Raw genomic sequence first — 27,608 nt, forward strand, 5'->3', positions numbered from 1 at the left:
TCTGGCATCAGATAACCACACGCTTGCCTACTCTTTTGCATCAGATAAGGATACGCTTGCTTGCTCTCTGGCATCAGGTAAGAACACACTTGACTACTCTCTGGCATGAGGTAAGCACACGCTTGCTTACTCTCTGGCATCACATAAGCACACACTGGCCTACTCTCTGGCATCAGATAAGCACACACTTGCCTACTCCATGGCATCATATAAGCACAAGTTTGCCTACTCTCTGGCATCAGATAAGCACTCCCTTACCTACTCTCTGGCATTAGATAAGCAACACTCTTGCCTTCTCTCTGGCATCAGATAAGCACTCCCTTGCCTACCCTCTGGCATCAGATAAGCACACACTTTCCTTCTCTCTGGCATCAGATAAGCACAGACTTGCCTACTCTCTAGCATCAGATAAGCACACGCTTGCCTACTCTCTAGCATCAGATAAGCACACGCTTGCCAACTCTCTGGCATCAGATAAGCACACACTTGCCTACTCTCTGGCATCAGATAAGCACACGCTTGCCTACTCTCTGGCATCAGGTATGCACTCCCTTGCCTACTCTCTGGCATCAGATAAGCACACACTGGCCTACTCTCTGGCATCAGATAAGCACACACTTGCCAACTCTCTGGCATCAGAAAAGCACACACTTGCCTACTCTCTGGCATCAGATAAGCACAGACTTGCCTACTCTCTAGCATCAGATAAGCACACACTTGCCTACTCTCTGGCATCAGATTAGCACAAACTTGCCTACTCTCTGGCATCAGAAAACCACACACTTGCCTACTCTCTAGCATCAGATAAGGACACACTTGCCTACTCTCTGGCATCAGATAAGCACACGCTTGCCAACTTTTTGGCATCAGATAAGCACACACTTTTCTACTTTCTAAGCACTCCCTTACCTACTCTCTGGCATTAGATAAGCACACACTTGCCTACTCTGTGGCATCAGATAAGCACTCCCTTGCCTACCCTCTGGCATCAGATAAGCACACACTTTCCTTCTCTCTGGCATCAGATAAGCACAGACTTCCCTACTCTCTAGCATCAGATAAGCACACTCTTGCCTACTCTCTGGCATCAGATAAGCACAAGCTTGCCTACTTTTTGGCATCAGATAAGCACACTTGCCTACTTTCTGGCATCAGATAAGCACATGCTTGCCTACTCTCTGGCATCAGGTATGCACTCCATTGCCTACTCTCTGGCATCAGATAAGCACACACTTGCCTACTCTATGGCATCAGATAAGCACATGCTTGCCTACTCCATGGCATCATATAAGCACAAGTTTGCCTACTCTCTGGCATCAGATAAGCACTCCCTTACCTACTCTCTGGCATTAGATAAGCAACACACTTGCCTACTCTCTGGCATCAGATAAGCACTCCCTTGCCTACCCTCTGGCATCAGATAAGCACACACTTTCCTTCTCTCTGGCATCAGATAAGCACAGACTTGCCTACTCTCTAGCATCAGATAAACACACGCTTGCCTACTCTCTAGCATCAGATAATCACACGCTTGCCAACTCTCTGGCATCAGATAAGCACACACTTGCCTACTCTCTGGCATCAGATAAGCACACGCTTGCCTACTCTCTGGCATCAGGTATGCACTCCCTTGCCTACTCTCTGGCATCAGATAAGCACACACTTGCCTACTCTCTGGCATCAGATAAGCACAGACTTGCCTACTCTCTAGCATCAGATATGCACACACTTGCCTACTCTCTGGCATCAGATAAGCACACACTTGCCTACTCTCTGGCATTAGAAAAGCACACACTTGCCTACTCTCTAGCATCAGATAAGGACACACTAGCCTACTCTCTGGCATCAGATAATCACACGCTTGCCTACTTTTTGGCTTCAGATAAGCACACACTTTTCTACTTTCTAAGCACTCCCTTACCTACTCTCTGGCATTAGATAAGCACACACTTGCCTACTCTCTGGCATCAGATAAGCACTCCCTTGCCTACCCTCTGGCATCAGATAAGCACACACTTTCCTTCTCTCTGGCATCAGATAAGCACAGACTTGCCTATTCTCTAGCATCAGATAAGCACACTCTTGCCTACTCTCTGGCATCAGATAAGCACACGCTTGCCTACTTTTTGGCATCAGATAAGCACACTTGCCTACTTTCTGGCATCAGATAAGCACATGCTTGCCTACTCTCTGGCATCAGGTATGCACTCCATTGCCTACTCTCTGGCATCAGATAAGCACACACTTGTCTACTCTCTGGCATCAGATAAGCAAATGCTTGCCTACTCTCTGGCATCGGATAAGCACACGCTTGCCTACTCTCTGGCATCAGATAAGCACACACTTGCCTACTTTTTGGCATCAGATAAGCACACACTTGCCTACTCTCTGGCATCAGATAAGCACATGCTTGCCTACTCTCTGGCATCAGATAAACACACGCTTGCCTACTCTCTGTCATCAGATAAGCACATGTTTGCTTACTTTATGGCATCAGATAAGCACACGCTTGCCTACTCTCTAGCATCAGAAATACACATACTTGCCTACTCACTGGTATCAGATAAGCACACCCTTGCCTACTCTCTGGTATCAGATAAGCACACACTTGCCTATTCTCTGGCATCAGATAAGCACAGACTTGCCTACTCTCTAGCATCGGATAAGCACACACTTGCCTACTCTCTGGCATCAGATAAGCACACGCTTGCCTACTCACTGGCATCAGATAAACACACACTTGCCTACTTTTTGGCATGAGATAAGCACACACTTGCCTTCTCTCTGGCATCACATAAGCACACACTGGCCTACTCTCTGGCATCAGATAAGCACACACTTGCCTACTCCATGGCATCAGATAAGCACAAGTTTGCCTACTCTCTGGCATCAGATAAGCACTCCCTTACCTACTCTCTGGCAGTAGATAAGCACACACTTGCCTACTCTCTGGCATCAGATAAGCACTCCCTTGCCTACCCTCTGGCATCAGATAAGCACACGCTTGCCTACTCTTTTGCATCAGGTAAGCATACGCTTGCTTGCTCTCTGGCATCAGGTAAGAACACACTTGACTACTCTCTGGCATGAGGTAAGCACACGCTTGCTTTCTCTCTGGCATCACATAAGCACACACTGGCCTACTCTCTGGCATCAGATAAGCACACACTTGCCTACTCTATGGCATCATATATGCACAAGTTTGCCTACTCTCTGGCATCAGATAAGCACTCCCTTACCTACTCTCTGGCATTAGATAAGCAACACACTTGCCTACTCTCTGGCATCAGATAAGCACTCCCTTGCCTACCCTCTGGCATCAGATAAGCACACACTTTCCTTCTCTCTGGCATCAGATAAGCACAGACTTGCCTACTCTCTAGCATCAGATATGCACACTCTTGCCTACTGTCTGGCATCAGATAAGCACATGCTTGCCTACTTTTTGGCATCAGATAAGCACACTTGCCTACTTTCTGGCATCAGAGAAGCACATGCTTGCCTACTCTCTGGCATCAGGTATGCACTCCCTTGCCTACTCTCTGGCATCAGATAAGCACACACTTGCCACTCTCTGGCATCAGATAAGCACACGCTTGCCTACTCTCTGGCATCAGATAAGCACACGCTTGCCTACTCTCTGGCATCAGATAAGCACACACTTGCCTACTTTTTGGCATCAGATAAGCACACTTGCCTACTTTTTGGCATCAGATAAGCACATGCTTGCCTACTCTCTGGCATCAGGTATGCACTCCATTGCCTACTCTCTGGCATCAGATAAGCACACAATTGCCTACTCTCTGGCATCAGATAAGCACATGCTTGCCTACTCTCTGGCATCAGATAAGCACATGCTTGCCTACTCTTTGGCATCAGATAAGCACACACTTGCCTACTTTTTGGCATCAGATAAGCACACACTTGCCTACTCTCTGGCATCAGATAAGCACATGCTTGCCTACTCTCCGGCATCAGATAAACACACGCTTGCCTACTCTCTGGCATCAGATAAGCACATGTTTGCTTACTTTATGGCATCAGATAAGCACACGCTTGCCTACTCTCTAGCATCAGAAATACACATACTTGCCTACTCACTGGTATCAGATAAGCACACCCTTGCCTACTCTCTGGTATCAGATAAGCACACACTTGCCTACTCTCTGGCATCAGATAAGTACACATACTTCCCTACTCTCTGGCATCAGATAAGCACTCCCTTGCCTACTCTCTGGCATCAGATAAGCACACACTTGCCTACTCTCAGGCATCAGATAAGCACAGACTTGCCTACTCTCTAGCATCAGATAAGCACACACTTGCCTACTCTCTGGCATCAGATAAGCACACGCTTGCCTACTCACTGGCATCAGATAAACACACACTTGCCTACTTTTTGGCATGAGATAAGCACACACTTGCCTTCTCTCTGGCATCACATAAGCACACACTGGCCTTCTCTCTATCATCAGAAAAGCACACACTTGCCTACTCCATGGCATCATATATGCACAAGTTTGCCTACTCTCTGGCATCAGATAAGCACTCCCTTACCTACTCTCTGGCATTAGATAAGCAACACACTTGCCTACTCTCTGCCATCAGATAAGCACTCCCTTGCCTACCCTCTGGCATCAGATAAGCACACACTTTCCTTCTCTCTGTCATCAGATAAGCACAGACTTGCCTACTCTCTAGCATCAGATAAGCACACGCTTGCCTACTCTCTGGCATCAGATAAGCACACACTTGCCTACTCTCTGGCATCAGATAAGCACATGCTTGCCTACTCTCTGGCATCAGGTGTGCCCTCCCTTGCCTACTCTCTGGCATCAGATAAGCACACACTGGCCTACTCTCTGGCATCAGATAAGCACACGCTTGCCTACTCTCTGGCATCAGATAAACGCACACTTGCCTACTTATTGGCATCAGATAAGCACACACTTGCCTACTTTCTGGCATCAGATAAGGACACGCTTGCCTACTCTCTGGCATCAGGTATGCACTCCCTTGCCTACTCTCTGGCATCAGATAAGCACACACCTGCCTACTCTCTGGCATCAGAAAAGCACAGACTTGCCAACTCTCTAGCATCAGATAAGCACACACTTGCCTACTCTCTGGCATCAGATAAGCACACGCTTGCCTACTTTTTGGCATCAGATAAGCACACACTTGCCTACTTTCTAAGCACTACCTTACCTACTCTCTGGCATTAGATAAGCACACACTTGCCTACTCTCTGGCATCAGATAAGCACTCCCTTGCCTACCCTCTGGCATCAGATAAGCACACACTTTCCTTCTCTCTGGCATCAGATAAGCACAGACTTGCCTACTCTCTAGCATCAGATATGCACACTCTTGCCTACTGTCTGGCATCAGATAAGCACATGCTTGCCTACTTTTTGGCATCAGATAAGCACACTTGCCTACTTTCTGGCATCAGATAAGCACATGCTTGCCTACTCTCTGGCATCAGGTATGCACTCCCTTGCCTACTCTCTGGCATCAGATAAGCACACAGTTGCCACTCTCTGGCATCAGATAAGCACACGCTTGCCTACTCTCTGGCATCAGATAAGCACACGCTTGCCTACTCTCTGGCATCAGATAAGCACACACTTGCCTACTTTTTGGCATCAGATAAGCACACACTTGCCTACTCTCTGGCATCAGATAAGCACATGTTTGCTTACTTTATGGCATCAGATTAGCACACGCTTGCCTACTCTCTAGCATCAGAAATACACATACTTGCCTACTCACTGGTATCAGATAAGCACACCCTTGCCTACTCTCTGGTATCAGATAAGCACACACTTGCCTACTCTCTGGCATCAGATAAGCACTCCCTTGCCTACTCTCTGGCATCAGATAAGCACACACTTGCTTACTCTCTGGCATCAGATAAGCACACGCTTGCCTACTCTCTGGCATCAGATAAGCACAGACTTGCCTACTCTCTAGCATCAGATAAGCACACACTTGCCTACTCTCTGGCATCAGATAAGCACACGTTTGCCTAATCTCTGGCATCAGATAAGCACACACTTGCCTACTTTTTGGCATGAGATAAGCACACACTTGGCTACTTTCTGGCATCAGATAAGCATACACTTGCCTATTTTCTGGCATGAGGTAAGCACATGCTTACCTACATTCTGGCATCAGATAAGCACACACTGGCCTACTATCTGGCATCAGGTAACCACACGCTTGCTTATTCTCTGGCATCAGATAAGCACACGCTTGCCTACTCTCTGGCATCAGATAAGCACACGCTTGCCTACTTTCTGGCATCAGATATGCACACACTTGCCTACTTTCTGGCATCAGATAACCACACGCTTGCCTACTCTTTTGCATCAGGTAAGCATACGCTTGCTTGCTCTCTGGCATCAGGTAAGCATACACTTGCCTACTCTCTGGCATCAGATAAGCACACACTTGCCTACTCCATGGCATCAGATAAGCACAAGTTTGCCTACTCTCTGGCATCAGATAAGCACTCCCTTACCTACTCTCTGGCAGTAGATAAGCACACACTTGCCTTCTCTCTGGCATCACATAAGCACACACTGGCCTACTCTCTGGCATCAGATAAGCACACACTTGCCTACTCCATGGCATCAGATAAGCACAAGTTTGCCTACTCTCTGGCATCAGATAAGCACTCCCTTACCTACTCTCTGGCAGTAGATGAGCACACACTTGCCTACTCTCTGGCATCAGATAAGCACTCCCTTGCCTACCCTCTGGCATCAGATAAGCACACGCTTGCCTACTCTTTTGCATCAGGTAAGCATACGCTTGCTTGCTCTCTGGCATCAGGTAAGAACACACTTGACTACTCTCTGGCATGAGGTAAGCACACGCTTGCTTACTCTCTGGCATCACATAAGCACACACTGGCCTACTCTCTGGCATCAGATAAGCACACACTTGCCTACTCCATGGCATCATATATGCACAAGTTTGCCTACTCTCTGGCATCAGATAAGCACTCCCTTACCTACTCTCTGGCATTAGATAAGCAACACACTTGCCTACTCTCTGGCATCAGATAAGCACTCCCTTGCCTACCCTCTGGCATCAGATAAGCACACACTTTCCTTCTCTCTGGCATCAGATAAGCACAGACTTCCCTACTCTCTAGCATCAGATATGCACACTCTTGCCTACTGTCTGGCATCAGATAAGCACATGCTTGCCTACTTTTTGGCATCAGATAAGCACACTTGCCTACTCTCTGGCATCAGATAAGCACACACTTGCCACTCTCTGGCATCAGATAAGCACACGCTTGCCTACTCTCTGGCATCAGATAAGCACACGCTTGCCTACTCTCTGGCATCAGATAAGCACACACTTGCCTACTTTTTGGCATCAGATAAGCACACACTTGCCTACTCTCTGGCATCAGATAAGCACATGTTTGCTTACTTTATGGCATCAGATTAGCACACGCTTGCCTACTCTCTAGCATCAGAAATACACATACTTGCCTACTCACTGGTATCAGATAAGCACACCCTTGCCTACTCTCTGGTATCAGATAAGCACACACTTGCCTACTCTCTGACATCAGATAAGCACTCCCTTGCCTACTCTCTGGCATCAGATAAGCACACACTTGCCTACTCTCTGGCATCAGATAAGCACACGCTTGCCTACTCTCTGGCATCAGATAAGCACAGACTTGCCTACTCTCTAGCATCAGATAAGCACACACTTGCCTACTCTCTGGCATCAGATAAGCACACGTTTGCCTAATCTCTGGCATCAGATAAGCACACACTTGCCCACTTTTTGGCATGAGATAAGCACACACTTGCCTACTCTCTGGCATCAGATATGCACTCCCTTGCCTACCCTCTGGCATCAGATAAGCACACACTTTCCTTCTATCTGGCATCAGATAAGCACAGACTTGCCTACTCTCTAGCATCAGAAAAGCACACTCTTGCCTACTCTCTGGCATCAGATAAGCACACGCTTGCCTACTTTTTGGCATCAGATAAGCACACTTGCCTACTTTTTGGCATCAGATAAGCACATGCTTGCCTACTCTCTGGCATCAGGTATGCACTCCATTGCCTACTCTCTGGCATCAGATAAGCACACAATTGCCTACTCTCTGGCATCAGATAAGCACATGCTTGCCTACTCTCTGGCATCAGATAAGCACACGCTTGCCTACTCTCTGGCATCAGATAAGCACACACTTGCCTACTTTTTGGCATCAGATAAGCACACACTTGCCTACTCTCTGGCATCAGATAAGCACATGCTTGCCTACTCTCTGGCATCAGATAAACACACGCTTGCCTACTCTCTGGCATCAGATAAGCACATGTTTGCTTACTTTATGGCATCAGATAAGCACACGCTTGCCTACTCTCTAGCATCAGAAATACACATACTTGCCTACTCACTGGTATCAGATAAGCACACCCTTGCCTACTCTCTGGTATCAGATAAGCACACACTTGCCTACTCTCTAGCATCAGATAAGTACACATATTTCCCTACTCTCTGGCATCAGATAAGCACTCCCTTGCCTACTCTCTGGCATCAGATAAGCACACACTTGCCTACTCTCTGGCATCAGATAAGCACAGACTTGCCTACTCTCTAGCATCAGATAAGCACACACTTGCCTACTCTCTGGCATCAGATAAGCACACGCTTGCCTACTCACTGGCATCAGATAAACACACACTTGCCTACTTTTTGGCATGAGATAAGCACACACTTGCCTTCTCTCTGGCATCACATAAGCACACACTGGCCTACTCTCTGGCATCAGAAAAGCACACACTTGCCTACTCCATGGCATCATATATGCACAAGTTTGCCTACTCTCTGGCATCAGATAAGCACTCCCTTACCTACTCTCTGGCATTAGATAAGCAACACACTTGCCTACTCTCTGGCATCAGATAAGCACTCCCTTGCCTACCCTCTGGCATCAGATAAGCACACAATTTCCTTCTCTCTGTCATCAGATAAGCACAGACTTGCCTACTCTCTAGCATCAGATAAGCACACGCTTGCCTACTCTCTGGCATCAGATAAGCACACACTTGCCTACTCTCTGGCATCAGATAAGCACACGCTTGCCTACTCTCTGGCATCAGGTGTGCCCTCCCTTGCCTACTCTCTGGCATCAGATAAGCACACACTGGCCTACTCTCTGGCATCAGATAAGCACACGCTTGCCTACTCTCTGGCATCAGATAAACGCACACTTGCCTACTTTTTGGCATCAGATAAGCACACACTTGCCTACTTTCTGGCATCAGATAAGGACACGCTTGCCTACTCTCTGGCATCAGGTATGCACTCCCTTGCCTACTCTCTGGCATCAGATAAGCACACACCTGCCTACTCTCTGGCATCAGAAAAGCACAGACTTGCCAACTCTCTAGCATCAGATAAGCACACACTTGCCTACTCTCTGGCATCAGATAAGCACACGCTTGCCTACTTTTTGGCATCAGATAAGCACACACTTGCCTACTTTCTAAGCACTCCCTTACCTACTCTCTGGCATTAGATAAGCACACACTTGCCTACTCTCTGGCATCAGATAAGCACTCCCTTGCCTACCCTCTGGCATCAGATAAGCACACACTTTCCTTCTCTCTGGCATCAGATAAGCACAGACTTGCCTACTCTCTAGCATCACATATGCACACTCTTGCCTACTGTCTGGCATCAGATAAGCACATGCTTGCCTACTTTTTGGCATCAGATAAGCACACTTGCCTACTTTCTGGCATCAGATAAGCACATGCTTGCCTACTCTCTGGCATCAGGTATGCACTCCCTTGCCTACTCTCTGGCATCAGATAAGCACACAGTTGCCACTCTCTGGCATCAGATAAGCACACGCTTGCCTACTCTCTGGCATCAGATAAGCACACGCTTGCCTACTCTCTGGCATCAGATAAGCACACACTTGCCTACTTTTTGGCATCAGATAAGCACACACTTGCCTACTCTCTGGCATCAGATAAGCACATGTTTGCTTACTTTATGGCATCAGATTAGCACACGCTTGCCTACTCTCTAGCATCAGAAATACACATACTTGCCTACTCACTGGTATCAGATAAGCACACCCTTGCCTACTCTCTGGTATCAGATAAGCACACACTTGCCTACTCTCTGGCATCAGATAAGCACTCCCTTGCCTACTCTCTGGCATCAGATAAGCACACACTTGCTTACTCTCTGGCATCAGATAAGCACACGCTTGCCTACTCTCTGGCATCAGATAAGCACAGACTTGCCTACTCTCTAGCATCAGATAAGCACACACTTGCCTACTCTCTGGCATCAGATAAGCACACGTTTGCCTAATCTCTGGCATGAGATAAGCACACACTTGCCTACTTTTTGGCATGAGATAAGCACACACTTGGCTACTTTCTGGCATCAGATAAGCATACACTTGCCTATTTTCTGGCATGAGGTAAGCACATGCTTACCTACATTCTGGCATCAGATAAGCACACACTGGCCTACTATCTGGCATCAGGTAACCACACGCTTGCTTATTCTCTGGCATCAGATAAGCACACGCTTGCCTACTCTCTGGCATCAGATAAGCACACGCTTGCCTACTTTCTGGCATCAGATATGCACACACTTGCCTACTTTCTGGCATCAGATAACCACACGCTTGCCTACTCTTTTGCATCAGGTAAGCATACGCTTGCTTGCTCTCTGGCATCAGGTAAGCATACACTTGCCTACTCTCTGGCATCAGATAAGCACACACTTGCCTACTCCATGGCATCAGATAAGCACAAGTTTGCCTACTCTCTGGCATCAGATAAGCACTCCCTTACCTACTCTCTGGCAGTAGATAAGCACACACTTGCCTACTCTCTGGCATCAGATAAGCACACGCTTGCCTACTTTTTGGCATCAGATAAGCACACACTTGCCTACTTTCTGGCATCAGATAAGCACACGCTTGCCTACTCTCTGGCATCAGATAAGCACATGCTTGCCTACTTTTTGGCATCAGATAAGCACACACTTGCCTACTTTCTAAGCACTCCCTTGCCTACTCTCTGGCATCAGATAAGCACACACTTGCTTACTCTCTTGCATCAGATAAGCACACACTTGCCTACTCTCTGGCATCAGATAAGCACACCCTGGCCCACTCTCTGGCATCAGATAAGCACACACTTGCCTACTCTCTTGCATCAGATAAGCACAGATTTGCCTACTCTCTGGCATCAGATAAGCACACACTTGCCTAATCTCTGGCATCAGATAAGCACACACTTGCCTACTCTCTGGCATCAATTAAGCACTCCCTTGCCTACTCTCTGGCATCAGATAAGTACACACTTGCCTACTTTTTGGCATCAGATAAGCACTCCCTTGCCTACTCTCTGGCATCCGATAAGCACACACTTGCTTACTCTCTGGTATCAGATAAGCACACACTGGCCTACTCTCTGGCATCAGATAAGCACACGCTTTCCTCCTCTCTGGCTTCAGATAAGCACACACTTGCCTACTTTTTGGCATCGATAAGCACACACTTGCTTACTCTCTGGCATCAGATAAGCACACACTTGCCTACTTTTTGGCATCAGATAAGCACACACTTGCTTTCTCTCTGGCATCAGATAAGCACACGCTTTCCTACTCTCTGGCTTCAGGTAAGCACACACTTGCCTACTGTCTGGCATCAGATAAGCACACGCTTTCCTACTCTCTGGCATCAGGTATGCACTCCCTTGCCTACTCTCTGGTGTCAGATAAGCACACACTTGCCTACTTTTTGGCATCAGATAAGCACACACTTGCTTACTCTCTGGCATCAGATAAGCACTCACTTGCCTACTCTCTGGTATCAGATAAGCACACACTTGCCTACTCTCTGGCATCAGATAAGCATACGCTTTCCTACTCTCTGGCATCAAATAAGCACACGCTTTCCTACTCTCTGGCATCAGATAAGCACACGCTTGCCTACTCTCTGGCATCAGATAAGCACTCACTTGCCTACTCTCTGGCATCAGATAAGCACACGCTTTCCTACGCTCTGGCATCAGGTAAGCACTCCCTTTCCTACTCTCTGGCATCAGATAAGCACACACTTGCCTACTCTCTGGCATCAGATAAGCACACACTTGCCTACTCTCTGGTATCAGATAAGCACACACTTGCCTACTCGCTAGCATCAGATAAGCACATACTTGCCTGCTCTCATGGAATGTCCGCGATGCTCCCAAATTCCAAAGAGCTCTCCCGGATTCCAGGAGAATAGACTAGCCTTCCCGATCTCTCAAAGTTCCCAGTCCCTTCATGGGGAATTGTATCAGGATGGCGCAGCCCCTCGCTGCACATTGCAGCTAATTGTGGCATTGTATAGCCAAAAGAGTGCTGTTATGAAGCAATTTGCTACACCAAAGCCCCTGAACTCCTATTTTAATGTCACCCGCCAGGACCTCCCAGAATCCTCATTAAAAAAGTCAGCATATACTGTTATTTGAGAGCAGCTGCTGCTGTCTAAACATAAATTTGATATACTATCATCAAGATCAGTCCAGAAGTCCCATGTCTGTATTTCTCTGTTATATTTTATTATGTGTTTTATTTTATTTTGTAACTCCCTTTTAAAGTTTATGCTACAAACAATGAGGCAGCCATTTTATGTTCACAAGAATGCAGACTGTATACACATTATGCTGCACATGTACTGTACAAATTTGCTTATTTTATGCAAAAAAATAGGCATATGTTCAACTCAACAGAGCTTTATGGGTAAATTTACTAAGATTCGTGTTGGTCCCGATTTGTCCCGTTTGTCAACTCGGATAGGATTGATGAAAACTGACGTTTTTTTTCACTTTAAAAATCGGGAATTTACCAAGCTCACGGTTTTGACAGGATCGTTTTGATTGATTGTGTATTTCGTCAATCCTGTCCGTGATGTTTCTGTCCGCTTGTCCCCATAGATTCCAATGGGAGTACCTGCAACAAAGATCCTATACTCACCTGATCCTTGTGCTAGTCTCCGTAGGATCTCGGGGGTCTTGGCAAAACAATAACATGCTTACCCGAAACCAAGCGGACTAGTATTGATATGTATCTTGTCACACATACCAATACTATGCAAATGCCAGCTGCCGGTACGTCACAGGGATTCCCACGTCCCGCCAGCCAGTCAGAGGCCGCTTCACATCTGGAGGCCTCCCATTGGCTGGGGTACACGTGGATTCCAGCCAATGAGAGGCCGCTAGATGTGCCGCCTGCTGGCACTTGTAGTTCCACAAGTGCCAAATGGCAGGCATGCTGGTATCTGTAGTTCCACTGTAAAATACAATAGGTTAATACTATTTTACACTTTATTACCCCCATACCCACCGCTCCAAGTTTAGACCAAGCATGGGGTTCGGGAGAGGAGGGCCCCTTTTTTAGAGGGACCCCACCTCCCCTGAGATTCCCGGCTTGGCCTGACCGGCTTGGATAGAGAATGCTTTTGGCCCTGGAGACCCAGTAATAGGGTCTCCGGGCTGTGGCATTAAACCCCGGTAGGTTTGGGTCTGGTGCTGGTTTTAAATATAGGGGGACCCCTATGCATTTTTTCCCCCTATATTTAAAACCAGAATTGGCCCTGCAGTCAGGTGCTGGTTCTTAAATTATGGTGGAACCCTACTCATTTGTTTCCTGTAATTTTAGGAACCAGAACTGGCTGACAAGTCTGGGGCTGGTTATGCTTTGGGGGAGGGGGGCCCTACGTAATTTTTTTTTTTTAATTAACCCAACACACTTTCCATTCATAAACATACACAAATCACACTGATTTGTGTATGTTGGATTGCAACTCGCAGCTCTGGAGGTGGTGCATTTAAAACTTCTATTGAGGCCCCAACTTGAGTGTAAAATGGCCGAATTTAGCAAAACGAATAATGATAAATTCCCAATTTAGGCAGAAATGAATGAAAAGTACTTCCGATTTCAGCCGATGGTGAAGTCATTTCTAATGGCAAAAACTGCCGAATTTGCAGCATTAAATCACCAGATTTAAACCCCAAACGATGAACAAATGAACCAACTTTAATGATAGTAAATTCCCAATTTGCAAAAAAGTGATATTATCACCCGAGAATACAACTCGGGACCAACACGATTCTTAGTAAATTTACCCCTTAGTGTATAGATATAGAAAGTGGGCTATTATGTTTATGTGATGGCCTATAACAAAGAAAAATTTTATTACAATGTGTACATATGTTGTCAGGTAATTTTATTCTTTAAGTCTTTTTGCACTTCCTCCCCTAGGGCCTGTGGTTGCTGGTGTAGTAGGACTAACAATGCCAAGGTACTGCCTCTTTGGGGATACAGTAAATACTGCATCCCGCATGGAATCAACAGGGTCACGTGAGTAAAGAAATGAGGCAGACTCTCTAATCGTCATGTGCAACTCATAACTGCAATATTATTACAGCTACCAAAGATGACATTTACCGTATGGTTTAGATATCTTTATTTTTAGTACTGTAGGCAGGTGATTAATTAACGGATAACTTGATTATTTTATTTTAAATATAAAATAGGAACTTATTGGTCTTCCCAATGTTTCTGTTATTGTCTTGTCCAAGTTATGTACTAAGCAAGTGAATTGCATATTCTGGTGCCAGTTTAGTACACATTGTATTTCCTATCATTTCAAAGCAAACGTGTCTACAAAGTGTTAAATACTAGTGTTTCACTATCATTTAAGTAAGGATGAGTCAGATGTATCTGTATTATTTGTATCTGAGTCATAATGACAGAACATTTGAATTAATATGTGATGTGACGTTTCACTTGTCTATTTGCTTTCCTTTCAAATACTGAGTCCTCATTAGGTTGTCAAGAATTGTTAGCTTATATTATTAGAAGGGAAGACACTTATATACTGCTTGGGTTTCTTATTTCCCACCTACACAGATTTAGCTAATGCCTATTTTCCTTTCCAGCCTATCGCATTCATGTCAATCAGAGCACTGTCAAAACACTTAGATCTTTAAATGAGGGATATATTTTGGAATTAAGAGGAAGGACAGAGCTGAAGGTAAGTGGCCTGTTTCTCTCTATCTTGTGCGTGATCCCTATAAGACATCACAGAAGTTGTGCTGAGGTCAGATCTGAGGGAATTTCTAGGAAATAAATAACAAGTACAAAGATAGGAATTCTTGCCATACTGACATATAAAGGGCACACATTTCACTGTTCAATTTTACCTGTGGAAAATATTAACTCTATTCAGCAAAAGAACACTATTTAGTGATCATAATTACTGTCTGTACTACAGTGGAAAGGCTTTTCGGGTGGATGTGGAGTGTAGATTATGTGGTAGAACCATATTATTATTATTATTATTATTTATTATTATTATTATATGATATTTATATGGCGTCATTATTATTATTATATGTTACTTATATGGCGTCACAAGGGTTTACATTAATGAATTCACCTCTGTCGCACTAACTACAACCAAAATCTTATACTATCGTAGTTTTTTGTACAGCAGTTGATTAAAAAAAAAATCCAGTATGTATTGTAGAGATGTGATATATACTCAGGCGCTTCATACATTATTTCCCAGATAACTCCTAAATGTATTTATACTAGGAATACAATATTATGCATATATGAAATGCAATTATATGTGTATCAGAATGGAATGGGGCCCCCAGCTCTGCGTTTTAGTTTTTATAGCTATTTATTAGTTTTTCATTACAAACAATGTAACATATTAGTGAAGACTATTTTACATCTAATCACTTACAACACTATAAGAATTGAACATCAATCCTGGATAATTCATAGGTCAATCTAAACATACAGTAATTTACATTATTATCATTTAACATTACATATTGAAAACCTATAACTAACATCCATTGATGCTCACAGTCCTTTTAATTATTCTTATTTTCAATATGCCTTCAGTGCTGTTGTTATGTTGTATGCATTATTTATGAAAGTTTAATATATTGTTTTCTTTTATTTCTTGTTTTTTTTTGTCTCATGTTTATTTTTGGAAACAATCAATCACAATATCCATCTCATTATACTCTGACGTTAATCATGTCCACTGTGTTCTTTCCTGTATTGTATATAACTTGCTTTATGGCAAAGCGATTAGGAAAACCTCTGTTGTTCAATTACATCTTGTTGTTTAGAGAAACACACTGTTCTGTTCATAACTGCGATACAAAGCTCAGTATATAATGTAAAGGACAGCTTGCGCTATGTTGACACAAACAATAAGCAAGCAAATGAAAGCAGTTTATTTAAAATACTGTTATTTACTGAGGGTTTGTTTTCTATTATGAGCTTTATTATGAAGATACTACAGAGTTTAATCCTTTCCGGAGCAGATTACATCCTCAGATAACTTTTAGAAACTTAATGGTTTTTAGACGTAACTTTCAGGAGCCATTGATCAGGGCAAAGAGTTGATTTTTCTACATGTTTTAGCACATTGGCTGGTGTATTCATCTAATTTATCCGTAAGACATCTTAGATGACCAGTCTCATGTTTGGGCTACAAAACCCTAATTATCAAAGTTGGCAGGAATATTACTTTGATCAAATAAATCATAATAAACAGCATTAATAACATACAGTATATTAGGCATCTTACATGGAACCCTTGGGTAATATCACCTTATAATAAGGATTTCTAGAAGATATTGAATTCAATAGTTAGTTTAGTAACTCTGGGAGTAAAACATGATATTTTTGCCAGGTAAGAAGTGCTCCACCTACAGAATCAGGGGCATAGCTAGGTATTTGAAGGCCCCATAGCAAAAGTTTGTAAGGGCCCCTATGTACAACCTAATGGTGAAAATGTATAGAACACATGTAACTCTGTCAAGGAAGATGGGCCCCCCTCAGCTCTGGGCCCCATTGCAGCTTTATCCCTTGCACCTATGGTAGTTACGCCCATTTACAGAATTCTATAGAAATTATATATCAGCTACTGTACCTTCACTGATTGGCTTATATAATAAATCCAGTCATAACTCACTGGTGAGCTGTGGGGTAAAATATGGTGCTGCAGGCCAGAGCAATCAATCACATTTTTACTATTATTTTTCCAGTACAGTTTAGAAAATGAAAGCAGACATCTGTTTAGTTGCTATGGGTTATAGCATTTTTTCAATGGACAATTACCTGTGCTCTACTATTCATGTATCACATTATTATTTTATGGGAACATTATTATAGTGGTATATCTCACATCGTGCTGAGCGGTAGTCATGTACATGTATTCATTGTTACATGTAAATGTACAATATGGTGCATGGATATTTAAATGTTGGTCTTAGAGCATGTTGTTGAATGTTAGAACATGATATAAAATAAACTAAAATGCCATGATTGAGTATAAACTATAAAGCACTGATTAGTAGGTTAGGATTTTACATATATAAAATATACTTTTTCCTGAGATACAGTTTGCACCATAGAGTATAAAATGGACTCTTGTTTGCTCTAAAAGACTATCCTCCAAACTGTATTGAAGGTTTCTTTAGCCTGGCCTTGGTGGATCACTGGGGATCTTCCAAAGCCACCTGGTAATTATGTCCTTTGTCTCTTTTGGATAAGGGTAAAGGTATTGAAGAGACATACTGGCTGGTTGGAAAAGAAGGTTTTAGAAAACCGTTACCTGTCCCTCCAGTGATCAAGCCAGGGTAAGCGGAGAGACCATGCGGCCCAGGAGCAGGATACCCTCTTGCTGTCCACCTAACTGTTTTTTGTTTTTCTTTTGTCGTCACTATTTTGATATCGTTCACAGGCAAATGGGTCATGGTTTGCTGCAGGATGACATAACCGCTTTCAAACGAAGAAAAGCAGAAAAGCAACTTGCAAGGAAGAATATCTGAGGTAATGTTATGCATGAAAATGTATAACATTACATGCTATCTGTGTCCAATGCTAAAACGACTACTCCTGCAGTCTAATGGCATCTCTTCTCCTAATTGCATGGCAATAATCAGGAGGTTCTTAATGCAAAAGATTTATTTATGACCTTTGTCCAATGTAGATTGTCTTCTTGTTGGCCAAAAGACAATTCTAATAAACATCCAATAGCAGCATAAGGGGCCTATTTACTAAGCAGTGTTAGGAGAGAGAGTGAAAAGTTATAAGGTACCAGCCAATCAGCTCCTAACTGCCATGTCACAGGCTGTGTTTGAAAAATGACAGTTGGGAGCAGATTGGCTGGCACCTTATCACTTTCCACTCTGTCTCCTAACACTGCTTAGTAAATAGAACCCTGAGAAACAATGGGGCGATTATCTTGCACCATGAATAAGTGCACCTATATGGCGCACTTACAGTACCTCCGGACTCACGGATTTCATGGATTTTTGCTCGCAGCCTCATAGAGCTGCATGCAAAAATTTATGAATCCAAGACGCGAAGGGGGCGAGTTCTGATGGCGTTGCCGGCCTTTAAATGCCATCGCAACAGGAACTTGCCCCCGACGCATGCGAATGCTAGATAACGGCACCTAATTGAATTGCCCCCCTATATATGAAGTAAGGTTGCGGGGAAAACATTATTTTCTTAAAGCACCAGTCTCTGAAAAAAGGCCATTCAAAAATAAACCTGCATTATTATCATTATTATTTTTATTACTACCTATTAGAGTAAAGACTTTGGGGTACAGTTACTAAGTATTGTTATTCAATTCTGATCATTTTTAAATCACTTCACAATTTAAATGAACTACAAATAACTAATATTTTGAGCTCTCCTTTGACTGACGAACAGAAAACAGGGAAAAACTGCCAATGGTACGTTCAGTTTTAGTTGTATTTGACTGAGGATTCGAGCAGGAGGAGCTGGTGCTGTAATCTGACTGTCCACAATATCTTTTGTTGTTTGCTCAGCTTTTGCAGATGCGGCTAGCTGAGAAAAAAACAGAGGAGCAGATTCTAAGGCCCTGATCTAAGGAATAGTGGACAACATCAAAACCACTCAGATTTTTGGCCAATCAAGTTTCTTCAATTCCACGTACCTGTACCCCCATTTTTCATACACCTCTTGTGAATGCAATAAGTGACAGTGCTAGCTTAATTTACAGTACTTTCCACATGTTTCCTAAGTTCCCAAACTAAGGAGAAGAAGAGAATGTTCAGAAAGAAAGTGTGATTGTTTTTGTTCTATTGCCTTGAAGTTTGGTCAGTTTAGACGATCCTGGAAACAAGATAGTTGATCCAATTACCAATGACAGGAAAAGCATATTCAGTTCTTATATTGCAGGGATTCCTGAAGTACTGAAAGTCTGTGTATCTCTGCATCTCTTATTTGAAAAAATGTGCCCATTAAATTGAGGCCCGGATATATCAATCTTAAATGGTGCTCCAACCAATCAGCTCCTAACTGTCATGTGTTTGAAAAATGACAGTTAGGAGCTGATTGGTTGGAGAACCATTTAAGATTAGTAAAGAGTGATAACAAGAATAACACTCGTTGATAAATCTTGGCATAAGAGAGCTATATTTGGCTTGGCAGAATTTGTACACATTGGGCGTGATCAGGGGCGGATTGGGAATTGAAAGTGGCCCTGGAAAAAACTGTGAAAGTGGCCCTCGGTGCGCTCGCTGAAAAAGTGGGTGTGACCTTGTGGGAAGGGGTGTGGCCTAATGTGAAACACTATGCCTGCAAACCACTCCCCCTGTTTCAGTCATGCTGGGGGCATGCCTACCACTCTAGGAGCTGATGGGTGTGCCCACCATGGCCATCTCTTCCATTGGGCTTGTTGGGCAGTTGCCCAAGGGCCCGAAGCTTGTAGGGGCCCACCAACCCGCCCCCCTACAGCCGTGAGTACTCACCTCAGTCCCAATTTCACTTCATCTGCCGGCTTCAGACCAGTCAGACAGAGTCTCTCTGCATGTGTGGGAGGTCTGATTGGCATGCAGGAGGGTTCCATTTTATTGACCATTTAAATTATTTTTACCGTGAATGGGTGGGTAGGGGCCACAGTGCATTGCTTTGCCCAGGGCCCACACTCAGGGCTGGTGCTAGGCTGTGCTGCACCCAGAGCCGTCCTGTGTTGCCGCCCCTTCCCTCCTCCGATCCTTCCCTCTGAGCTTAAATATGTACTATAGTGCTGGGAGGGAGGTGGGAGTTTCCTGCGCCCTCCAGAAACAGTAGCCCTCCGGGCGATGGACTGGCTTGCCCGTGCCTGGAGCCGCTACTGCCCACACTGCTGTTAAGACAACCCTGATGCCCACATTCCCTCTCTCCAGTGAATGAGCACAGGGAGCAAGTGAATGAGTTTTTTCTTACCTATATGATTTCTCTGCAACGGGGAATCTCTGAAGAAATTGATCCTCCCTGGACAGGCAGTGTCTTGAGTTGGTATTTGCCATTCATGCACGAGATCCCATGGTCTGGAAACCGCCTGTATGTGTCCCAATAAAACCAATGTCATTATCATGCAACAGAGGTTCAACCAGATAATAAATGTGGGTTTCCCATATCAAACAATTTTATATTAATAAAATATATTTGCTCTTTTGGTACAATTTACATCAGAATATGGTTTCATTAGAATTGTTATCTTACTGAAGATTACTGTGCCCCAGTGTTTTCTTCTAGTGTATCAGCGTTTCTACCGTCCTATATGTGTGTCTCCAGTACCCCCCCTCCCCACAGACAGATCAAACCCCCCGTCCCCACAGACAGATCATCATTTCCCCTGCTCTTAGTATAGCAGACCCCCCCTCCCCTAGACAGATCATCATCTCCCCCACCCCTAGTATAGCAGACCCCCCTTCCCACAGACAGATCATCTCCCCCGCTCCCTAATATAGCAGACCCCCCCTTCCCCCACAGACAGATCATCATCTCCCACACCCCTAGTATATCAGACCCCCCCATCCCCCACAGACAGATCATCACCCCTAGACTGCAGCCAGACCCAATTGTCTCCTCTCCACTCTGCCCCCTCCCCAGGCTGTGAAATGAAACTTAAACATGACCATTCACAGCCTGGGGAGGGGAGGATGTGATCAGGCTGACAGACTGGGGGCCCCCCATCCCTGCCGCAACTTACCCTCACAGCAGCCATGCTGTCACCCGCGGTCCCGCACCACTTCACCTCACTCCTCGATGACGCTGACTGAACGCTGGGTGGAGCCTTGATAGGATGCTGGCCACTGGCCTCTCTTCTCGTGAGAGAGGCTCAGGCGTGGCCAGGCAGTACTGACAGACAGCTGGCCTGCTTGTTTAAAGCACACAGGAGCTGACTGGGTGACGCGAATCGGGGGGCAGGGCCTCAAATAACAAGCGGCCCCACAACCAATCGGCCCACCAGGATTTTCCCCGCAAAAAGAAATGCCCAATCCGCCCCTGGGCGTGATGCAGAGTATGCCCATCACGGAGTATATCTTTATGTTTTGTGTTTTTGTACTGTGCATGATCTGGAATCAAGCATATCTCTATCTACAACTGAGGGGACATAACTGGGCTGTTACAGTGCACTGTCATGTCGGCAAAGTTCAATGCGAGCATGTCTATCCTACTGTGGACGATGCAGAGTTAGACATAGGTAAATGCGCCTGTTTTCAGATGGCTATTTTGCAACTAGTTAGGGGGCAAGTGCATCACAAAGATATGTACAACTCTGCATTTGGGCAAATATACACATTATGTTCTGGGCATGCAATATGGGAAAATTTTCACCCGATTTGCATTCAACTTTGCATTAGGTCCCATTTATTTCATGGCAAGAGAATGTTCTCCATCTGAGCACAGGAGGGGTTTAACTACTGAGTCATATGAAATGTTACAGGCCCATCCTGCAGCAAACAGCCAAACGCTAGGCCAGATTCTATAAACTTTTACAGTGGCTTTTTTGGGAGATTCTAGACTGCCAGAACAACCAAAGGATGCAATGTTTCCCACTGGGTATAGTGTCTGTATGGCACATTTTCCAGTTGTTGCATCAGCACCATATTTGATGCACCCCAAACAGTTTCAAGTGAACATATAGGTAGGGGAGAAAAAAAAATTAGAAAACACCATTATAAAGTCACTTAAAGGACACCGTCACCATGTGTAACCAGTATGACTGTTTGCTCCTTGCTGTAGTCTTCCACTGTCTGGAGTTGTGTAGGAAAGATGCAGCATTATTCATCAACAGCTGACAACTTGTTGATGATGGTTACAAATGCTGCCTCATTTACCGAGGTGTTTTCACTTTTTGTCCACTATTTATAGTTTAAACAATTGAATTATGTATGTATGTATGTCTCCACACTGATCACTATTGGGGCATGTTATAGAATAATAGGTGTGCTTGTGTTCTCTGGAGAAAATATTGTTGTAAGAACATTTCTGAAAGGTCACAATGTGTTTGTCATCATAATATTCTCAATTTAAGGCAGCAGTTAAGCCTTACTATGTTATAGAAAAGTATTTATGAATCAATAGTTATGGTACAATTATAATTATTAGTATCCATATATACATTATGTACTTCTCAAATGCGTTACAGAATTGTGTTACATATGATGATGCCTAAGAATACACAGCTCTACATTCTGACTACAAGTTGTCTTTTCCTTTTCTTCCTAGTAATGTGACTGTCTGACAAATTTAAAATAATGCATTTAGTCTTCTGATGAGCTGGTTCACAAAACTTGTGGGGGAGCTTAAACTAGACCAGTGGTCATTTTTTTTTAAGCTAGGGCCCCAAGGCAGTTCTGTATGAATGTATAGGATATTTTCAAATGCAGACTGTGGGACCCAAATCCATGGCTTGTGCATCTCTGCACTAGATGCCGATTCATGAAACTGATCTCTCGCTCTTTCCTGTGCCAAACCTCTTCTAACGATTTAGTATAGTCTCTGCGTAGTCAGTCAAAGCGAAATGAAACGGTATTACCCACAGAATTGATGAAATAGGGAACTACAGTACTTTTCTTGAAGCATTATTGAAAACATGTTGCAATTCTATCTTCACTTCCAAAACAACTGTGTACAACTGGCTACTCGAAAAACAAACATTTTCAAAAACAACTTATCCCATAAATGTATAATAATAAGCTACAGGGCCTGATTCTGAGTTGCTCGTAATGAAGTGGCAATTCCAAATGCATACAGCGATCGTAAGTCCTATGTAACTATTTGTCCGTATTCTAAGTGATTTACATCTAAGTGATTGCATGGCCCCCATCACTGTTAACGGCATACACATCTACCTCATGCTTGGTGCAGAAGATATAATTGAATATGGTGTGCACACTCCATATGCACAACTTAGAATAGGTTACAACTCTGACTGCACGCAGTGGCGTCACTAGTGAGATTCAGACTGCACCGGGTGTCACCCTCCAATGGGGTGACACTAAAATGACTGCTCCTCCTCAGTGATCTGAAGTAAGCACTGCACGGTGATGTTATTGTGCAGTGCCTAGCTCATGAACTCTGAGGAGGAGTCACCAGTGCAGGGAGAGACTCTGGGGGCAAGATGGTATCTCCAGGAATGCAGGGCATGCCCCCAGAGGGGAGGCAATCGGGAAGCCGACTGCCTAAATACCGGCAGCCGGCTTCCCGACTGTCTTATCCCGGCAAGGGTGAAATGCCGGGTGTTTCGATGTAGACGCCCGCATTTCCCCGACACCGGGAGACCGGCGCCTGGCATCACGATCGTAGTGATGCCGGGCGCCGCGAGCGGACAGCCGCGGGGGGGAGGGTTAGGTTTAGGGCTCCAGGGGGGGACTTAGGGTTAGGCAGCCCCCCGGGAGGGTTAGGGTTAGGCTAGGGGGAGGGAGGGTTAGGGTTAGGCACCCTCAGGGGGGACTTAGGGTTAGGCACCCCCTGGGGGTCTTAGGTTTAGGCAGCGGGGAAGGGGGTGGTTAGGGTTAGGCACTTAGAGGGGGGATTAGGGTTAGGCACTTGGGAGGGAAGTTAGGGTTAGGCACCCCTAAGGAGGGTTAGGGTTAGGGGGGTTAGGTTAGGTTAGTGGATACTTACCTATCCACGATCTGGATTTCCAGTGCTGTCGGGCTTCCGCTGCGTCGCACTCTGCTCCTGTCGGGCTGCCGCTGACGGGAATCGAACCATGCGGCCGGCGGTATTTCATACCAATTCCCCCCAGAGTAATGAAACAGTGGTGTGCCTCGATGCCAAGCCCCCTTGCCCATAAGTCCACACTCCCTTTTCATCCATAAGCGCAGGGGGTCTATTGCCGCACTAAGTATCACCAACCCCAGTGCCGCCACTGACTACATGTCCACAGGACACTTCTCTTATGTGTGCATTCCCTGTTGCCACCCAGCAATGGCCTTTCAGCAATTGGTGAGAAGCGACTGAGGACTCAGAATCGCTCGTAGCTGCTCTGGTCTACCAATCCCGAGATGCAGCCGTATTTGGATTTGATTGCATATCTTGTATACAATTCTTACAGTAGCGTGTGGTGGGTAACACAATAGTATGAATAAAGGTCAGAAAAGATCTAATGTTCTATAGCAGTGTCTTTCTCAAGGCACCATTACAGTCCATTTTTTAAAGGATATCCATGCTTAAGCACAGGTGACTTAGGGCTCTATGGGGGAGATTTAATAAAGCTTTGAGAGAGATAAAATTGGAGATAAATAGCACCAACCAATCATCTCCTAACTGTCACTTTACAGGCTGTGTTTGAAAAATGACAGTTAGAAGCTGATTGGTTGGTGCTATTTATCTCCAATTTTATCTCTCTCAGAGCTTTATTAAATCACCCCCTATGTACTAAACCTTGGTGAGAGATAAAGTGGACGGAGAGGAAGTACCAACCAATCAGCTCCTAACTGTCACTTTAGAGGCTGTGCTTGAAAAATGACAGTTAGGAGCTAATTGGTTGGTACTTTATCTCTCCCAAGGCTTGGTACATATACCCCTTAATTAGTATCTCAGGGCTTCATTTATCAACGACTTTTAGCATTCACAAAAACTTGTTGCATATGATAAATGGTGCTCCAGCCAATCAGCTCCAACTGTTAATTTTCAAAAAGATGACAGTTGGGAGCTGATTGGCTGGAGCACCATTATCATATGCAACAAGTTTTATCACTAGCTGTGAATGATAAAACTCGTTGATAAATGAGGCCCAGGTTCAGTTTGCTTATACCATCTATGCACAAGCATGGATATTCTTAAAACTTGGACTGATCGGGTGCCTTAAGGACCGAGTTTGGGAAACCCTGTTCTATAGTGTTCAATGTTTTGGTAGCTAAGTGGAGCATAGTTTTGGTACCGTGCTCATAGCAAACAAAAGCAATATTGAAACAGCCATAATACCTTTTCATTTACACCATAGTTATGTTGTAACTATTGGGGCAAATTTATTAAAGCTTAAAGAAAGGTAAATTGGAGAGAGATAAAGTACCAACCAATCAGCTCCTAACTCTCATTTTACATGTTGTGTTTAGAAGCTGATTGGTTGGTACAGTACTTTATCTCTCTCCACTTTATCTCTCTACAAGCTTTGATAAATCTGTACTGTACTGTATATAAGAATATTTTCTCTGGCTAAAGAATAATGGTCATGTAATTGAGACTGTTGCTATTGACATTTATGACAATGCTACCATATCATGTACTATCCATCTAACGAAACAGAAAACTACCAATAAATAACTATGGAAAAAGCTATTTGCACTTTAATATATGAATGATAAACTATTGTGAAAGCAGAAAGAAATCTTTGCAGAAATATATTTGAATGTAATATATAACATGTAATTGTTATGTGAGCATAGAGTACCAATGATCTAGAGTAAAACCTAAATGCCTTTGATCTACGTAATGTATTTTGTGCTGTATTTGTAGGGATGAGGCAGCCTTCCGAGATCTAAAGCGACTCCTGAAAACAGCAGTGAAGAAAATATCCCAGGTCCGGCAAATTACATATCTCATGACACCTGAAACAGAAAGTGGATGAATGCAGCTACAGATGGTGACCTTAATCTGACGGATTAACTCAATTCTGAACCAGTAAAGAAGGACACCTTTCAGGTCATCCTTAACAAGATTTACATATTACATCGGATAAACCCCCTACAGATGGAAGTCCCTGCATTTTCCCAATCTCCAGTCCCTGATCTATGCTAAATCTTTACACTGCAGGAACTCTACTGTGGAATAAGGGGAGTGTTGTGTCACATAAATGGGTTCGGAGAGCAGAGGGCCTGCACGGTCTAGTTCTGCAGTGCAAGACATGCCTTTGTGCCAGAGAATGGAATCAAAGTGTTGGGGAAGGTCTCTCTGAGCAATACATGGTCTCCTTCCCATATCCCACATATGTGATTATTTTGTATGCAAATTTATTGTTGTCTTTACTACAGTACATCCTAGACCAAATGTAAAAATCAAACACTATAACAGTATAATGTGTAGGCAATGCAAGCTACAGTAGAAAGATTATTCTGTGCTTTCAATATAGTATGTAATCACCAGAATAAAGATGTTTAAAATGGAAAAAAAATGACATAATTGTCAAAACAAGTATCCTAACCCTCTCCCTACCCCTAACGCTCTCTCCCCGATGCCTAAACCCAACCTTCCCCTCACCGCACCCTAAACATAACCCTTCCCCTAGTCCCTAACCCCGAACCCTCCCCCTAACCCCGCTGCTTACCTTCGGGATGCTAGCGTCAGGGATTGTAAGCGCCGGCATCCCATGTGCTGTGATATTGACCGAATCCCAATATGTATGTATGTGTGTGTGTATGTATATATATATATATATATATATATATATTTTGCACATTAGCAGGCTGCACACAAGAACAATCAAAAAAGGTCCCCGGAGTGCATCAGCACATAAAAGTTAATTCAAGGCAATATTCAAGAGCCAGCACAGCCGTATCAAAGAGAGTTTTATATACAAAACACATTCATGAAATTTGAAACAGGTGCATATCTGTTTAAATGCATTGCATGTTGGATGATAAAGCACAAAAAATCAGCAGCATATAAAGTGGTAAGTAATCCAGAAATACTCATCACAACGAAAGTGCAGTGCCAGAAGCCATCACCATATACTCAGCCCGACAGCCGTTTCGGTGTGCCACAACCACCTTCGTCAGGAGCCTAACAAACAGTGTCACACAATGAGGCATTGTGTGACACTGTGGGTTAGGCTCCTTATGAAATTGCGTAACCAGATCCGACGGTGTGGTCATGGATACACTTTAACAACAACAATATCAATGTACATGGTGTCACACATATAGTGATCATATACTAGGGGAACCCCCATAAAACACTGTATAGTAACATAAATAAATACTTGTTGATAATAATGTAGAAAAGCAATAGTGCGTAATCCAAACAATACCAAACATGTGCATAGTTAGCCCAGTGTAAAGTGCCTGTGCATTGAAGTGTCTGTGCATATTTATATAAAATGATGTATTTAAAAACAGTGTGTTAAAAAAGAGGAATACACCACTGATTAATCATAAACAAAGATTCAAATATCCACTTATATAAAAAATACTCTTTGTACAAATTACTATTTAAAGACTCTAGAACTATTACTCCATGCTATCTTAGCCCTGTAGA

At 44.1% G+C, this 27,608-nt stretch overlaps 1 protein-coding gene across 1 annotated transcript in view; it reads left to right on the plus strand.

The window, feature by feature from the left end:
* The window catches only part of GUCY2F (guanylate cyclase 2F, retinal), a 149,699-nt gene extending 122,824 nt beyond the window's left edge, over positions 1-26,875 (plus strand). Inside the window, exons 15-18 of the mRNA XM_088482930.1 lie at positions 14,328-14,426; positions 15,008-15,102; positions 17,652-17,737; positions 25,872-26,875. Coding sequence (XP_088339056.1) covers positions 14,328-14,426; positions 15,008-15,102; positions 17,652-17,737; positions 25,872-25,983 — 392 coding nt within the window. The 3' untranslated portion in view covers positions 25,984-26,875. The remainder of the gene's footprint in view (positions 1-14,327; positions 14,427-15,007; positions 15,103-17,651; positions 17,738-25,871) is intronic.
* The last annotated feature ends 733 nt before the right edge of the window (positions 26,876-27,608 follow it).

This window comes from Taudactylus pleione, unplaced genomic scaffold, assembly GCF_031769625.1.
Source record: "Taudactylus pleione unplaced genomic scaffold, aTauple2 ptg000296l, whole genome shotgun sequence".
Taxonomy (NCBI): Eukaryota; Metazoa; Chordata; class Amphibia; order Anura; family Myobatrachidae; genus Taudactylus; species Taudactylus pleione.